Below are 18,299 nucleotides of genomic sequence, written 5' to 3' on the forward strand. Positions count from 1 at the left end.
AACAAAATAAATCTTCCAACGACAACCTTAAAAACTTTCCCCGCCATTTTAAATTTGTTAAATAGAGGGAAGCAACTCGCCTTGCACATTAAGAAAAGTATTGATTTAATGTGCGCGCGCCCTGCACTACCTTCCCCCATGCAATTACCCCAGTAACGCCCATAAACCGTAACTCCTTACAACCTATGGAAACGTCTTGTCGTACGTGAACTGTACCTTACGATGTGTATTGTATTTCATTGTGTGTGTTATCGGATTATATCGCACTGTATTCATTTATATAGCGGAGATACGCTCATCACGCAGACAGGCCAACCCGATTTACACGTTTCTTGGAAGCGTTAAGACAATAATTAGTCTGCAAAGCATGGACGCTACAACTGAATGATTATTTGTAAGCGTTGATTTAAATCGCATGGGATGCGTTCACGCAGACAATATGAAGCGAGCGTGACCCGGGTATTTATCACTGGTTCTTGAAAGGTTTCTGTTTTGCGGCCTGCTACAAGAGGAGATTTTATCAGCTTTGTTTCCGGTATTGGAAATCTGTATTGATTCCCGAGTCTTCTCATCTGAGAACTCGGTCCCGTCAGGGTGAATGCGATCGTACCAAATGTCGACATACTATTCTCCGGAGGACGTGTTGTTGATAGTCGTGGCGCATAGAACGGAAGGCTTAGTAAGGTTAATTTTAAACGAAAGTATTAGTTTTGTTTACGTAGTAGTTGCTAGCTGCTTCTTAATGCTTAATCCAAATAGTGGATTGCATATATACCAGTAGTCCGATTAGTTTAGGTTTAGAAGCTAAAGAGGTCTATAGATAGACCAACACATTCGCTTGGCTGGACAGTCTAAAGGTCACGCAATACGATACGAATGCATCGTACGAGAATAGCCGATGAAATCATAATGTTATGCTGTCTTGTCACAATCGGCTATTCTTGTGACTATTTTCGTATTGTGTGGCATAGCCCTTACACACATCTTTATGGTGAAGTATAGGCCTACGGTACGCTGACGTAGCACGGTGTTCAGACCGAAAATGACGTTGTTATTATTATATGACTATTATATGAGCACGGGTTACACAAAATCGCTCTCTTCTCCCACCCTGGGTGGGGCTGATTGTATATAGTATTACTATTTGGTAAAAAATTAGAATCATTGTCGTTGACGACGAAAAATTGGTCTTAACGGAAAACATAGTGAAGTAACCTTTTCTTTTTAATTATATAAAATAGCATACAATGATCGTATCAAAATGCCTAATCAGGCATGTGAAGTTGGCTGGGTGCATATGCTGTAGTGGATGGGGGCACAAGCACATATTTAGGTTTTTTATGTATATAACAAAAAATAAATGTTTTGGCTAATGTAGAGGGGAGGGCTGCTGTTTCAAAACTAACATACATTAGTTATTATCAAAGGCCTATATCTAACTTGCCAGTTGTCCTTTAGGATCAAAGCTTGCATACGAACACCATAAGAAACAGAAAACACACAATTGATAACGGGACTACCAGATGTCTAGATTCAGGCAAGCCTTTCACAAAAAACCCAACATGTTTAATGGTCATGAGATACAGACGTGCCATAGCTGGTGTTATGAACTAGAATACCACAATTTTTCCCAGTCCATTATTTATAACACTAATCATACACGCAAACAACACATGATGTAATGGGTCCATAAATGGGTCAGAAATGGGGGACAAGAGGTACTCCTAACTGTAAATAATGCATTTCCTCATTTTGAACAAATTAATATATAGTTGTTAGCGTAACCACTACCACCAACAACAACAACAAAAACAAAAACAACCACCTGGCAGTCCCTGTTATCCTCCGACACCTATGGGGTCATATGATCGATCTCAGTGGATAAACTCCATTACCTTTTTCTCATTCTAACCAGGATGCCTTAACAGGTATTTTAAAGACCATAGTATGTGTTAACGTGTGCATATACCAGAATATTTTCACTTCTCGCTCTCTAGGTCAAATGTTGCAAATATACATCTAACAGCAAACGGTTGGAATGTGGAAGGGTTCCATTAAAAAACCCTGTTTGGTCTGTTTGTTTCAAATGTGTCTGTTGAAGTATTATAGTTTTTAACTGACGCCTCGGAATAATGCTGTTAACATATAGATGTCACAGGTTGGGGGCTTCCCCACTACACACACATACACACACACACACACACACACACACACAAACACACACACATACACCATTCTGATAATACATTGCCCCCTCCTCCTCTTGTCAGAGATTAAATTAATATTTTCCTTGACCTTCCAGTTGCTGGCATTTTCCAACACCAATGTAATAATATTACTAATAGGTAAATAGAAATATTGTAGCCCATATATTAGCCTTTACTTTATACTGATTGCAGAAGGACAGCAACTTAATTTGTATGTGTTACATGGTTTAAACCTTTGAAGAAAGGTATAGCTGAAGTAATTGGGCAGTGCTTAATATTGAATTGTAACTGTTTGTGTTGTTTGTTGTAGTGACAATGGTCAGAAGAGTTGTTGTTCTTGCTGAGTGGTGAGATGTGGAGAGAAGTGAAATGAGAGTAGGACTTCTGCGTCTTTCCGCAATCTGGGTGTGTGTAACACTGTACTGCCAGGAAGGACATGGACTCAGGAACAGAGGTTTGTATACATGTACACACAATACTGCATCTCCCATTGTAACACTGTACTGCCAGGAAGGACATGGACTCAGGAACAGAGGTTTGTATACATGTACACACAATACTGCATCTCCCATTGTAACACAGTACTATCAGGAAGGACATGGACTCGGGAACAGAGGTTTATATACACACAATACTGTCACGATCTGGGTGTGTGTAACACTGTACTGCCAGGAAGGACATGGACTCAGGAACAGAGGTTTGTATACAAGTACACACAATACTGCATCTCCCATTGTAACACAGTACTATCAGGAAGGACATGGACTCGGGAACAGAGGTTTGTATACACACAATACTTTCACGATCTGGGTGTGTGTAACACTGTACTGCCAGGAAGGACATGGACTCAGGAACAGAGGTTTGTATACAAGTACACACAATACTGCATCTCCCATTGTAACACAGTACTATCAGGAAGGACATGGACTCGGGAACAGAGGTTTGTATACATGTACACACAATACTGCATCTCCCATTGTAACACTGTACTGCCAGGAAGGACATGGACTCGTGAACAGAGGTTTGTATACATGTACACACAATACTGCATCTCCCATTGTAACACTGTACTGCCAGGAAGGACATGGACTCGGGAACAGAGGTTTGTATACATGTACACACAATACTGCATCTCCCATTGTAACACAGTACTATCAGGAAGGACATGGACTCGGGAACAGAGGTTTGTATACACACAATACTTTCACGATCTGGGTGTGTGTAACACTGTACTGCCAGGAAGGACATGGACTCAGGAACAGAGGTTTGTATACAAGTACACACAATACTGCATCTCCCATTGTAACACAGTACTATCAGGAAGGACATGGACTCGGGAACAGAGGTTTGTATACATGTACACACAATACTGCATCTCCCATTGTAACACAGTACTGTTAGGAAGGACATGGACTCAGGAACAGAGGTTTGTATACCTGTACACACAATACTGCATCTCCCATTGTAACACTGTACTGCCAGGAAGGACATGGACTCGTGAACAGAGGTTTGTATACATGTACACACAATACTGCATCTCCCATTGTAACACAGTACTATCAGGAAGGACATGGACTCGGGAACAGAGGTTTGTATACATGTACACACAATACTGCATCTCCCATTGTAACACTGTACTGCCAGGAAGGACATGGACTCAGGAACAGAGGTTTGTATACATGTACACACAATACTGCATCTCCCATTGTAACACTGTACTGCCAGGAAGGACATGGACTCGGGAACAGAGGTTTGTATACATGTACACACAATACTGCATCTCCCATTGTAACACTGTACTGCCAGGAAGGACATGGACTCAGGAACAGAGGTTTGTATACATGTACACACAATACTGCATCTCCCATTGTAACACTGTACTGCCAGGAAGGACATGGACTCGGGAACAAAGGTTTGTATACATGTACACACAATACTGCATCTCCCATTGTAACACAGTACTATCAGGAAGGACATGGACTCGGGAACAGAGGTTTGTATACCTGTACACACAATACTGCATCTCCCATTGTAACACAGTACTATCAGGAAGGACATGGACTCGGGAACAGAGGTTTGTATACACACAATACTGTCACGATCTGGGTGTGTGTAACACTGTACTGCCAGGAAGGACATGGACTCAGGAACAGAGGTTTGTATACAAGTACACACAATACTGCATCTCCCATTGTAACACTGTACTATCAGGAAGGACATGGACTCGGGAACAGAGGTTTGTATACACACAATACTGTCACGATCTGGGTGTGTGTAACACTGTACTGCCAGGAAGGACATGGACTCAGGAACAGAGGTTTGTATACAAGTACACACAATACTGCATCTCCCATTGTAACACTGTACTGCCAGGAAGGACATGGACTCAGGAACAGAGGTTTGTATACATGTACACACAATACTGCATCTCCCATTGTAACACTGTACTGCCAGGAAGGACATGGACTCGTGAACAGAGGTTTGTATACATGTACACACAATACTGCATCTCCCATTGTAACACAGTACTGTTAGGAAGGACATGGACTCAGGAACAGAGGTTTGTATACCTGTACACACAATACTGCATCTCCCATTGTAACACTGTACTGCCAGGAAGGACATGGACTCGTGAACAGAGGTTTGTATACATGTACACACAATACTGCATCTCCCATTGTAAAACAGTACTATCAGGAAGGACATGGACTCGGGAACAGAGGTTTGTATACATGTACACACAATACTGCATCTCCCATTGTAACACTGTACTGCCAGGAAGGACATGGACTCAGGAACAGAGGTTTGTATACATGTACACACAATACTGCATCTCCCATTGTAACACTGTACTGCCAGGAAGGACATGGACTCGGGAACAGAGGTTTGTATACATGTACACACAATACTGCATCTCCCATTGTAACACTGTACTGCCAGGAAGGACATGGACTCAGGAACAGAGGTTTGTATACATGTACACACAATACTGCATCTCCCATTGTAACACTGTACTGCCAGGAAGGACATGGACTCGGGAACAAAGGTTTGTATACATGTACACACAATACTGCATCTCCCATTGTAACACAGTACTATCAGGAAGGACATGGACTCGGGAACAGAGGTTTGTATACCTGTACACACAATACTGCATCTCCCATTGTAACACAGTACTATCAGGAAGGACATGGACTCGGGAACAGAGGTTTGTATACATGTACACACAATACTGCATCTCCCATTGTAACACAGTACTATCAGGAAGGACATGGACTCGGGAACAGAGGTTTGTATACCTGTACACACAATACTGCATCTCCCATTGTAACACAGTACTATCAGGAAGGACATGGACTCGGGAACAGAGGTTTGTATACATGTACACACAATACTGCATCTCCCATTGTAACACAGTACTATCAGGAAGGACATGGACTCGGGAACAGAGGTTTGTATACCTGTACACACAATACTGCATCTCCCATTGTAACACAGTACTATCAGGAAGGACATGGACTCGGGAACAGAGGTTTGTATACCTGTACACACAATACTGCATCTCCCATTGTAACACAGTACTATCAGGAAGGACATGGACTCGGGAACAGAGGTTTGTATACACACAATACTGTCACGATCTGGGTGTGTGTAACACTGTACTGCCAGGAAGGATTGGACTCAGGAACAGAGGTTTGTATACAAGTACACACAATACTGCATCTCCCATTGTAACACTGTACTGCCAGGAAGGACATGGACTCAGGAACAGAGGTTTGTATACATGTACACACAATACTGTCACGATCTGGGTGTGCGTAACACTGTACTGCCAGGAAGGATTGGACTCAGGAACAGATCTAGAGTTTTGTATACACACAATACAATAATAGGATGCATATGGGTCTTGGACATTCTGGAAAGTTATGGAACTTGTATTAGTCATTTTTTCCGATTTGGAATGCCATAGAATTTTGAGTGGGGTCACATAAAGTCATGGGAAATAACAATTGTGTATCAAAGGTGTTGATGTGTGCTGTCATGTCTTCTGGAACATTGTACATAGATACTGGTAGGATGAGAGATGAGAGAGAGAGAGAGAGAGAGAGAGAGAGAGAGAGAGAGAGAGAGAGAGAGAGAGAGAGAGAGAGAGAGAGAGAGAGAGACAGACAGACAGACAGACAGAGACAGAGACAGAGACAGAGACAGGAAGAAGGAAGGAAAGGATAGAGAAAAAGAGAGACAGCGTGGAGTAAAAGGAGAGATATTTCTTTAAATAGATCTTTTTTTACTTTTCTTCATTTTTATTATTTCTTACAGTTTACTTGGAAGCTGATAAGAACTGTGGACAAGTTAAAACACTAGAGGTCGGGGAACATTTTATCGTGGGCAGCAAACATGGTGGTCAGGAGATCCTCAAGGAAAACTGTGACATTACATTCAAACTGGCTAATCAGAAGAGCAAGGACAGAATTTGCATAGAATTTGAACAGCTGGACTTCAAAGGAAACTGTTACGCGTCCCTGTCTGTCATTGACGTGATTGAAGATGCTGCGGTTGACGACGACGTTGACGGCAGCGTGTATTCCGTGGCCAGGGAGGAGAAGCAGGTGGGTCTGTTCTCGTGTATGCGGGAACCGCCTCTGGAAATGTGTTCGAGCGGCCAGACGTTGAAAATTCACCTGGATCGTGGCTATCACATGCTTGATAGAGAACTTGTTGTCTTCCTTCTTGAGATTTACACAAAGAATCCAGATGGTATTTAATATTATAGCTTTTCTTCTAGTTATATTTTAAAGTAGTATTTATCAGGGGCATAGCGTGGTTTGTTTTAACCTCAGCGGTGGAGCGAGAGTTTATTTTATGGGTTCATAGGCTTTGTAACATGTCCTCACAACCTGTGATTTAGACTGATTAATTTTCTATGAAAATAATTTATATTAATCATAAAAATCAAGCTAATGGGCTATTCATAATGCCATGGATAACATATATCATTTTATTCAGTGGCGTGGGAAGGTGCCAAAAAGTAGGGGGGGGGGGGGCCACACGTTTATATTTACAGACTTTTACACTATTACAAAGTAAAATATCGGAAAAGTGGGGGTTACATGCCTCCCTTGCTCCCTCCCCCCCCCCCCCCCCCCCGCTTCCTACGCCAGTGTTATTGCAGGGCTGTTCCATGGAAGGTATATTAAAAGCTCTTAATATGTCGGGGAAAATGGGGGGGGGGGGAGAGACCCCTTGCTCTAATCTGTAAGAATAACTTATGTAGCAGAAGCTGGTTAGACATTTTTGAAGCAATCTTAGCGCTACGATATAGTAAAACCATCGTAAACTATGACGTCACTACAGCACATGCCATAGTGACGTCATAGCTTACAGTAGTTTTACGATTTCCTAGCGCTAATATAGCTTCGAAAATATGGGCCCAGGTTTCTTCTCTCACTGTAGACCGTAGTGTCGTAACTATCTAGGGCATCCACGAGTCCAAAATAATCATATAATTTGTGTAACTTATATCGTTGATTATGTATTGCTGAAATTATTGTCCTACATTGTCCATTGTATTATAGCTGATCATTGCATTCCACCTTGTACGGGTACTCGAGTCCTGTGAACGGACTCGAGTCTTGCTAGACTCGACCCGTGCCCGAGTACTCGAGTACCCGTGGAGACCCTATAACTATCATATATCAGCTATCTTAAAATATACTAGAGTCGATTAAAAAATGCATTTAGTTTTCCCATTTAGCTGTACCATTTGTGTCTCTCAGCTCGTCCGACGGACAGCCCTTTCGAGGAGGCGAACACGTTCTGGTTCTTTGGCGACGAGCCGGCCCCGGTTCTCCTTCTCGTCATCATCGCGCTGTGTCTCGTCATCACCATCACCGCCACCGTCATCGTCATCTGCATGCGGCTCAAGTCGCGTACCACGCGGACGCAGGTTCCCATCCAGCCAGAGTACACTCGCGCAAACGGTGATTTATAAAACAGATCTCTTTCATTCAGTTCTGTAGGGGTTTTTTTTGTTCTTTTTAGGAGGGTGCTGAAAATAGCTACTTGAAAAAATTAAAATGGTAAAAAAAAAGGTCATGAATATTTTTTTGGGGGACGGTCCCTCTCAGATCCGCTTATGGGGAAAGTTCCTATAAAATATCACTTGGTGCTATTTAGTAGAAAACACAAATAAGTTAAAGTGTGCTTTCCCTTCCCTTCCCTTCCCTTCCCTTCCTTTCTCTTCCCATCTTTTCCATTCCCTCATAATTCCCTATCCCTTCTGTCCCTTCCCTTCCCTTCTTTTCCCTTCCCTTCTTTTCCATTCCCTTCCAATCCCATTTCCCTTCTTTTCCCTTCTTTTTCATTCTCTTCCATTCCCTTCTCATCTCTTCCCTTCTCTTCCATTGACTTCTCACCATTCTCTTCTCTTTTATTTCTCTTATTATCTATGGGCCAATATTTTCGAAGCTGTCTTAGAATTACGATATCGTAAAACCGTCAAAGGCTATGGCATGTGTCGCAGTGGCGTCATAGCTAACGATGGTTATACCAAATCGTAGAGTTAAGATAGTCTCCTGGTATTCTGTTGTTGTTTTTTTGCATTGTCTATTTGCATTGTCTATCATTTGGACTGTTGTCTTTGGTTTCCATCCCACATCTCAAATATGAGTAAACATTACTATTTCAGCTTCATTGCTATCACAGGGTGCCCACATCCCTTAACTCGAATATTCATGTGTAAATATTAATACTTCTGATTCAGTGCCGTTACCGGATACCCACACCCCTTAACTCAAACACAAGTAAATGTTAATATTTCAACTTCAGCCCTGTCACAGGATGCCCTCATTCAATAACTCAAACATGAGTAAATATTACTATTTCACCTTCAGCGCTGACATCATGATACACTTATTTAGGGGTTGAAATTTAATTTTTTTACCACTATCCCAAAGGAACAGTGAATTTCTAAAAACACTATTCCGTCTAAAAATGTACTATCCCTTCAATTATTAATGTACCACTAGTTTTCCTGACTGTGTTACGTCGCCTTGTACAACATTGCGTAACGAACAAGTGTTTATATATCAGTCTATGCATTACTGCACACTAGCTGGAATTACAAACGAACTCACTCCAAACATTAGTCTCGATCAAAAAGACGTTTATTTTGTACCGGTAAGTGCATGAGAAAGGTCTTAGTAGCGCGATTTTCGGTATTCCGTGCTTTATTTTCACTTTCATGACGGAATATTGGAAGAATTGTTTTACTATTCCGTTTCGAAATTTACTATTTGCGGAATAGCGGAATAGCGTAAAATTCGACCCCTGTTAATATATCCCATAACTGAAACATGAGAAAACATTAATATTTCAGCTGAATCTGTGTCACAGGATGCCCTCATCCCATAACTTAAACATGAGCTCAGCGTCAGCGCTATCAGGATGCCTGATGGTAAGAAAAGAGACAGAACTGTTTTTTTCTTATCATCAGATGCCCACATTCCATAACTTAAACGTGAGTAAACATTATTATTTCAGTTCCAGCGCTGTCACAGGGTGCCCACATCATGCACATGAACAAATATTAATATTTCAGCTTCAGCGCTATCACAGGATGCCCACATAAGCGCGAGTGCGCTGAGTTCCTATGAGTACTACCAGATGCAGCCTCTACCTCCAAACAGTTGTGACAACCGGCGTCTGGCGCCCACCGCTCCTTTCGTGTCGCAGTCTCACCCGACCTGCGTCTACGGCTACCACCAGCTGCACAAGGACTCCATGGTCACCCCACAGCACGGATTCTGCGAGCGAGGCAACCAGGTGAACAGGCCCGGGTTCCCCAGCCAGAGAAGTATAACCGGATACACGAAAACGATCTCAGAAAGAAGCGTCTCGCCTAATGATGCCGGATACTCGACCGAGCCCGCGACACGCTGTTATTACCATGGTTACAGGAATCACTGCATGTTGCACCAGGGTTACGCTGGTCTGCCCAATAACTGCCGAGTCCTGCAAGGGTATTATTCCTACCCTGGTCTCCAGTACATGGGCCTGCCTAGTAACTATGGTAACCGCGCTGGCGAGGAAGATGCCGACGAATCGGATGTCAGCGAGTGTGAAGGTCAAGATGGCGTCTCCAAATGTCGTTCGTCTCACCAAGAAGCAGACTTCACAGCGTCAGAAAAGGTAAATGAATACATTTGTTTTATAAAGATTTGTCAATGTTAGTGATTTATTTAAATATTTTTAGACTGTCTTGAATACATTATGATTTCCCAATTTTCACACTTGGCATAAAATAATACAAAAGTTAGAGAAATCAGTAGCATACATAGTACTAAGAATTTAATCTTTAAAAAAAAAATGTATCAATATTCTATTTTTAAAATAGATTTTGAGAAAAAAAGAAAGAAATGTTTTATTTAACGACGCACTCAACACATTTTATTTACGGTTATATGGCGTCAGACATATGGTTAAGGACCACACAGATAGAGAGAGGAAATCCGTTCTCACCACTTCATGGGCTACTCTTTTCGATTAGCAGCAAGAATATTTTATATGCACCATCCCACAGACAGGGTAGTACATACCACGGCCTTTGATATACCAGTCGCGGTGCACTGGCTGGAACGAGAAATAGCCAATGGGTCCACCGACGGGGATCGATGCCAGAACGACCGCGCATCGAGCGAGCGCTGTACCACTGAGCTACGTCCTGCCTCCGATTTTGAAAAAGGGCTGTACTAAAATAATAACTAGAACGCAAGTCTCTGCTTGTCTTTTCAGTTTGGTTAAAGAGTTCAATAATGGTTCTTGTTTTTTAATATAATATAATATAGTCAAAATCTGTAAACGTTGACTCATTGGAAGTGATTACGATATGCCATTTGTTAACAACCAAAAGACATTTTACAGATTTGTAAATTAGTATTTGTTGTATATTCTCTCTATGTCAATGTTTATAAAAATTTAATTGTTTAATTATTGTATTATGTATTCCAGCCAGACACAGTACAGTTAACTCAGATGGGATTGCTGTAGATTTTAAACATTATGTATTGTATATTTTCAGTAAATCAGTGTTATTATTTTATTTTTTTAAATTGTTTTGTGTATTCTAGCCGGACAAAGTACAGTGGGCTCAGATGGGAGTGCTATAGAAGCCATTCCAGAAGATGAAATATTTTAGCTATGAAAACGGATTTTGGATGAAGCTTTAAGAAATGTACCTATTTCAGGAACCAGCATGTGGAAACATCCTGTTCTTGATCTATTTGTTATTTGCTCATTTTCAGAAGTGTTCAGAACTATCAGGGTCGGATTTACTGGTAGTATTCTACAAACCATACTAACATTAATAACATGCTTTATCTATAATAAAATACGCAAATCCTTTTTAATAGTCTGCAATTGTTTCTCCTCTTTTCATGTGCACTGCTGACCACCTTCTTTGTACTTACCCGATTCCGCATTTCGCAAGGATCTTTTTGCGCCCAGGTCCACTTGACTACCAAATACACATCGTACTAAATATTGCGTACAAAGAATAATTCCATAAATACAACCGTACCGGACACTGCCATCTTTGTCACGTAAGATTGAAGTGGCTATATACACGGCGGCCGTGTATTTAGCCTCGGCTAATAAGGACTGGCTATCTACACGGTAATCACATTTTGTTTTAGGAAAGTCCAGTGTAAGACCACCAATCTAAACTTTCCCGTACTAAGCACGGGTTACATCTTGTAATACTATAGAATATATTGTACAAAAATACCTAGTTAACCAAGATATCACATCTCCTCCCTCCCCCCCCCCCCCCCCCCCCCCCCCCCCCCCCCCTACTAACAAGAAATAAACTCAACATATTCATTTTCTAAACACTGCATTTTAATACACTTTGATGTTTAAGGAAAGATACACATACCCAGCACACAGACCTTGAATCCGCGCCTGTGTTTAATGTTGTTGGTTGTAAATGCTTGTCACTGTTAAAAAAAATAACAATGTGTTTGGAATTTCATTTCAAGTTGTTTCAAATAATGACTCAGAAGTAACATTGATTGAAATTTTAATACAATGTAATCGTGTTTTTCTGTAGAATGCATAATATATTATGTGTCATAGAATACATCAATAATGTTTCAGACTTCTTCTGTTTTATCATTATTAATTTTTCAATTTATTTTCAATACAAAGTTACTGGTACTTATATGTGTCTTCCATAGTCGGCTCTCGGAATAAATCGCTAACGATAGGTCAGGTTTCATAGGACAGGTTTCATATCGGTTGCGTTTTGGTATTTTCCTGTAATCGATACTTCATTCGCAATTACGTTTTTGTTTGCAATGCATAGTTTGACATGCATGCATGCACATCCACGCACATCCACTGCAGACGTACGCACACACACACACACGCGCACATACACCGTCACCATTGAAGTAGTTTGAGTCTGGTAGGTACTGGGTTCACATCTCGGTACCGGCGCCCAGCCAGAGCGAATTGTAATGACTCAATGTGTCGGTGCAGAACTAACACTCTCTCTCTCTCTCTCTCTCTCTCTCTCTCTCTCTCTCTCTCTCTCTCTCTCTCTCTCTCTCTCTCTCTCTCTCTCACACACACACACACACTGTATTTACATACATATTATAAATATATTAGTGCTGTGAAACAGATTTCTTTGAATTTATTATTAAATTATTAAAAATTATATTTTGTTATTTAATTATTGAACCATTTTCATTGACATTCCCTTAAATTATTTATTTTTATTTTTGTTATGTGTCAGTTTTACAATATATATTTATGTTTAGATGTTAATAGCATATAATCTTTATTGTTGTGTAATAATAAGCATTGATGCCATCCAATGGCAAAACCTAGTAACTCATTTCTTTTAGTCATACAATTTTCCAAGTTGCTAGGTTATGCCCAAGCTATTATTCATTGGATTCTTGCAATCTTTATCATCACAAAGCCACAACCTAGAATCTCAAGGGATCAAGTCAGTTTCCTATTCTAAAATGACTTAAAAGCTTCCCCAACAGTTTAATAGTGTTTAAGCTTTAGATATATTTTATTTGACCATGTTACTGCAATCAGCCAGGGGCCTAATTCACAAAGGTCTCTTAGGTTCTGGTAGACAACAAAGCATCCTCTTTGCAAGTCTTTTAGCATTGCACTGCGAGATCGCAAAGTTGCGAGAGTTTAGTGAATTAGGCCCAGTGCTTAGTCAAGTACAACTTTGACTTATTTCTGTTAAAACAAGCACAAACTAAGTAATTAGGTTTTGCCATTGGACATCAGATTCGAGGTATGTGTTCAGCCTTATAAGAAACTACCTATGATATTTATGTTACGTCATACTGATGTGTAATATTTCTGTTGTTCTTGTTTTATATTCTGTGGGATCCTCAGATGTTACAATGTTTAACTGTTACCTCCATTTTGGAGGCAGACTGGATGGATGTTAAATACTGGTTTACTGTTTATGTGTGTGGATGAAGTAGGCTGTTTAAAACAACAGTTAGGTATGTTTAACCAGTAGGGATGAGATTTTGGTTGTTCAGAAGAATGTATTGTTGGGACAACGCTCGGTAAACTGAAATTCCCACAAAATTAGTTTTTTCACAGTCCCTGTTTTAATACCATTATATAATTAGAACATCCTTTCTAAAGCAGATAAACTTTAAAACAGACGATTTTCATGGTTCCGTGGGTGTCCGGAGTAGAGGGTCTTCACTGTAATAATATTAGCATGCATAGATTTGATTGATTTTTTTAATCACAGAATTGCTTGTGGTTTTCCCCACACACCCCACCTCACTTCTAATGATTTCAATCCAACTTAATATATCGAGTGACCCGAAAAAACCCAATAACCCTACTGAATATGGAATTATTTTAAAAGTATTGGAACTGTAACTTTTATATTTCACATCCATTACTATACGGATATTTGTCACATTCTGTAAAACATTAGGCCCATAGGTTAAATATTGTTAAAATAGCAACAGATTCAAAATTGTTAGAACAAAATGCGACGTCAGACAGGACAATAAGTGAAATGAGCGTGGAATTGTTTTTACAGTCTATAATGTTCATACTACTAAATCAAATCACATAGACGAAAAATGTAACATATGTGGCTAAAACTCCTACCTGCCGCGTATCAATCGACATAAACGCCACGGATATAAATACTACCACGCCTCACCCTTAAAGTGAATCTGGAAATAATGGTGGTCAAGCTGCTCATTTCTGAGATAACGGGCAGCGTCTATGACTACCCTAGTTCCGCACAAAATTCGAGTATTTTTTTTTTACAGGTACCCCATACATGTTTCAAGCACAAGGCTACTACACAGTGGTACTAAATGAAATAAAATTTAATAAATATTTTGCCCAGATAAAACTTTTTGTTTTACAACCAACACACTCACATTTATCACCAATCACAGGACTTGTGGCGTTCACTTCTCTATCAAAAGTTATGTGCACCTCGAACTTTGACCCAGCCGGAAGTTATTTAGTTTAGTACTACCTATACATCTATCTATACATATATAATAAACATTATGTGTGTAGGTATTATTGTTATTTGTATATAAAAATGTTCTGTGATATTTGTTTATTTGTTAAGTTATTTTCTTCCACTACATTCATTTTGTTGTTTGATTTCAATGATTACTTTTATTACAATTGTTCTCAAGTGGTTTCCTGACTCTGCATATTTTATTTACATTACACATTTTGACTGCTAATGGCAATCCGAGCTCCAAGGAGTAATATCTATAGCGGGTTGGGGTGCGTGGCCCCCGGACATTTAAAAAAAGAAAAAAGAAAAAGAAGACTGATTAGAGGTGTTTTTCAGGACAGTTTAGTGCTGTAGGCTATATTGTGGATGATGATTTTTAAAAATAAAAAGGTAATCGAAAGGGACACTTCCAAAATTTGGGGGAGGGGGCACGGGACGACTGGGACCCCGTGGATCCGCTAATGAGTATAGCTAGATGTACACACACAATAACTAAACGATTATATCAATCGAGTTGAAATGTGTACCCGCGCTTTCCCATATTATGGAGAGCGTTTTACAAGGGTGGGTTAAGGTTTGTTGTCGTTATAGATGTTTAATTCGAATATATGAAAAACAAAATAAAGATATTATTTATAATAATGTAACTGGTTGTTTTGTTGATGGTGTTGTCGTTTCGTGAAATACAGACACGATATTAATGCATTACTGGAATATACCCATATGTTAGTATCCTATATACAGGCTTTACAGATATTTGGTTTCAAACTGAAATTTAAAGTAAGTTATAAAAACAGATCGTTTTAACAAGGTTTGTTTTGATGAATAGAATGAGTTAATTAATGAATGAAAACATAACTTAATGGGTTGACTGAATTGACGAGTGCATTTAAATTAAAGTTTGTTTTGTTTAAAAACACCACTAGAGCACATTGATTTATTGATCATCGGTTATTGGATGTCAAACATCAGAGGAAACCCGCTACATTTTTCCATTAGTAGCAACGGACCTTTTATATGCACTTTCCCACAAACAGGAAAACACATACCACGGCCTTTGACCAGTTGTGCTGCATTGGTTGGAACAAGAAAAAACCCAATCGGTTGAATGAATCCATCGAGGTGGTTCGATCCGGTGAGCACTCAACCGACAGCTAAATCACCCCCCCCCCCCCCCCCCCCCCCCCCCCCCCCCCACCCCCCCCCCCCCCCCCCCCCCAAATTCGTCGCAGACCCTAGTTTCAACCCGTGGAAATGGAACGAAGGAAAGAAATGTTTTATTTAACGACGCACTCAACACATTTTATTTACGGTTATACGGCGTCGGACATATGGTTAAGGACCACACAGATATTGAGGAAGGAAACCCGCTGTCGCCACTTCATGGGCTACTCTTTTCGATTAGCAGCAAGGGATCTTTTATATGCACCATCGCATAGACAGGATAGCACATGCCACGGCTTTTGATGCACCAGTCGTGGTGCACTGGTTGGAGCGAGAAATAACCCAATGGGCCCACTGACGGGGATCGATCCCCAACCGACCGCGCATCAAGTGAGCGCTTTACCACTGAGCTAGTACGTGTGTTTTTAAGAATATGAAAAATGCATTTTGTGGTATCAAAAACATCAGGATCACCAGAAACACTTTGGATGTACGGAAACTAAACAATTATTAAAAACCGCTCTAGTAGTGAAAAATCCCACCGCAGTGTTAAATAAATCTTGGGTCTGTCATTTTAAATTTTGATAATATTGGTTAATGTAAAATAATTAAAACGAAGAAATCAACCTACATCTTCAAGGTAAATGCGAAGAGTTAGGTGGATCATTACTGGTAGCTTTGCTTTAATATGCATCTCCTAATATGTAATAACTTTGTGCTTACCTTTCTGTGTGATGAAACGTAATTTAATAGTAAATCCAGAAAGAAAAGTGATCAAGCCATGTAAACGTCATGTGAAACCTATTATGACGTCATAATGATGTGACCTTTATCCTTGCTTATAGAGATAATGTGTCCACTGGTGCGCATGCAGACGCGGCTAAAATTTCACACAATGAAATAATATAGGACTGCCCATTTGTCCGGTACGGAATGCGGTCCGGCGTACGTAATGAATGAATGAATGAATGAATGTTTAACGACACCCCAGCACAAAAAATACACATCGGTTATTGGGCGTCACAAATGGTAAGTATATGAAAATATTATTTGTATATGATTATGTAAAACCACAGTGTAAGGAGCTGTGGGGAAAAAAAAAATAAGGAGGTAAGTATATTTTAAAAGTTTGTATAGAAATCAAAGTGTTTTAAAAACTTTACAATTAATTCTGGGTGGAATTTAAAGTGACATTCCCTAGTTTTTAAACACTAAGGTATATTTTTTTTACTATTAGAGCTGTTTTTGATAACTGAAATCATACTTTACTTAGATGTTATTGTTGTAGATTATCCATTTCCGTACTTCGAAGTGTTTTGTTTTGTTTTTTGTTATCCTGGTGTTTTTAATATCACAAAATGCATTTCTCATATTTTTAAAAACGCACGTGCGTCTGAGAGGTAACAATTATGGAGTCGGGGTTTAGTCTATTGTTAGGGGGTATTTCACCATTTCAGAGTCACAGACTCTGGTTTCACTCAGTTGTAACTTTATTCAAATGTGTTACAGGTTTGTAGATTAACTAAACTTAATGTTAATTTGCATGGGCTGAGACTAGGGTCTGTCCCTTTAAAAGATTCCAAACATTTCTGTTGCCAAATATATCATTTCTCGTCTGCTTGAGGTGATCACACTCCACCGAAATGTGGCGCACAGTCAGTATACACTGACGATGTTCACACTGAGGAGGAGGGTCCTTCTTTAAAATAAATGAATGCGTCAAATATGTATGGCCGATGCAGGTACGATACAAGACTACTTCATCCTTCGTGCACCGCCTGTAGGCTGACTGCCACTCTCCCAGGACTGGCTTGACAGAATGAAGCTTGTTCGCAACCGCACCATCCCAGTCATCTTGCCAAGTCGAAAAGATATATTGGTTAATATGAAATTTAAAATCACTGTAGGGGACACCAACATTGACAAGGGGCAAGTTCAAGGCAGACTTGGCAGCAACATCTGCCTTTTCGTTACCCTTAAAAGGACATACCCTAGTTTCAACCCGTGAAAATTAACACTAAGTTTAGTTAATCTACAAACCTATAAATCATTTGGATAAAGTTACAATTGAGTGAAACATGAGTCTGTGACTTTGAAATGGTGAAATACCCTCTGAAAATAGACTAAACCTCGACTCCATAACTGTTACGTCTCAGACGCACGTGAGCTTTTAAAAATATGAGAAATGCATTTTGTGATATTAAAAACACCAGGATGACCAAACCACTTCGAATGTACGGAAATTGATAATCTAAACAATAAAATCTAAGTAAAGTATGATTTAAGTTATCAAAAACGGTTATAATAGTCAAAAACATATGCTGAATCGGGCAATCTCATGGAAATTATTGCGTCTGATGGAAAAACTGTAGCAGAAGCCA

At 39.9% G+C, this 18,299-nt stretch overlaps 2 protein-coding genes and 1 long non-coding RNA gene across 3 annotated transcripts; 2 read left to right on the forward strand and 1 right to left on the reverse strand.

Moving 5' to 3' along the window:
• The first annotated feature begins 2,576 nt into the window (after window positions 1–2,576).
• LOC121368837 lies at window positions 2,577–8,199 on the forward strand. Its single transcript, XM_041493583.1, has 3 exons — window positions 2,577–2,661; window positions 6,528–6,965; window positions 7,985–8,199. The coding sequence occupies exons 1-3, from the start codon at window positions 2,577–2,579 to the stop codon at window positions 8,197–8,199; spliced, it is 738 nt and encodes a 245-aa protein (XP_041349517.1).
• Window positions 8,200–9,411: 1,212 nt separating this feature from the next.
• On the forward strand, window positions 9,412–11,992 carry LOC121392552. The gene is made up of 2 exons (XM_041523720.1): window positions 9,412–10,397; window positions 11,336–11,992. The coding sequence occupies exons 1-2, from the start codon at window positions 9,873–9,875 to the stop codon at window positions 11,372–11,374; spliced, it is 564 nt and encodes a 187-aa protein (XP_041379654.1). The 5' UTR covers window positions 9,412–9,872; the 3' UTR covers window positions 11,375–11,992.
• LOC121392563 lies at window positions 10,242–16,733 on the reverse strand. Its single transcript, XR_005960518.1, has 3 exons — window positions 16,642–16,733; window positions 12,142–12,202; window positions 10,242–10,378 (listed from the first exon to the last, which is right to left on the reverse strand). It is a non-coding gene; the product is annotated as an uncharacterized LOC121392563 (long non-coding RNA).
• Window positions 16,734–18,299: the final 1,566 nt, after the last annotated feature.

The sequence above is a fragment of the Gigantopelta aegis genome, chromosome 3 (genome assembly GCF_016097555.1).
Source record: "Gigantopelta aegis isolate Gae_Host chromosome 3, Gae_host_genome, whole genome shotgun sequence".
Lineage (NCBI taxonomy): Eukaryota > Metazoa > Mollusca > Gastropoda > Neomphalida > Peltospiridae > Gigantopelta > Gigantopelta aegis.

Bases quoted from the DNA above. Each gene is read 5' to 3' on its own strand.
- LOC121368837 (XM_041493583.1), top strand. From the start codon at position 2,577: ATGAGAGTAGGACTTCTGCGTCTTTCCGCAATCTGGGTGTGTGTAACA. The intron at 2,662-6,527 runs GTTTGTATACAT...TATTTCTTACAG, and splicing joins ACATGGACTCAGGAACAGAG to TTTACTTGGAAGCTGATAAG. The intron at 6,966-7,984 runs GTATTTAATATT...TGTGTCTCTCAG, and splicing joins TTACACAAAGAATCCAGATG to CTCGTCCGACGGACAGCCCT.
- LOC121392552 (XM_041523720.1), top strand. From the start codon at position 9,873: ATGCAGCCTCTACCTCCAAACAGTTGTGACAACCGGCGTCTGGCGCCC. The intron at 10,398-11,335 runs GTAAATGAATAC...TGTGTATTCTAG, and splicing joins ACTTCACAGCGTCAGAAAAG to CCGGACAAAGTACAGTGGGC.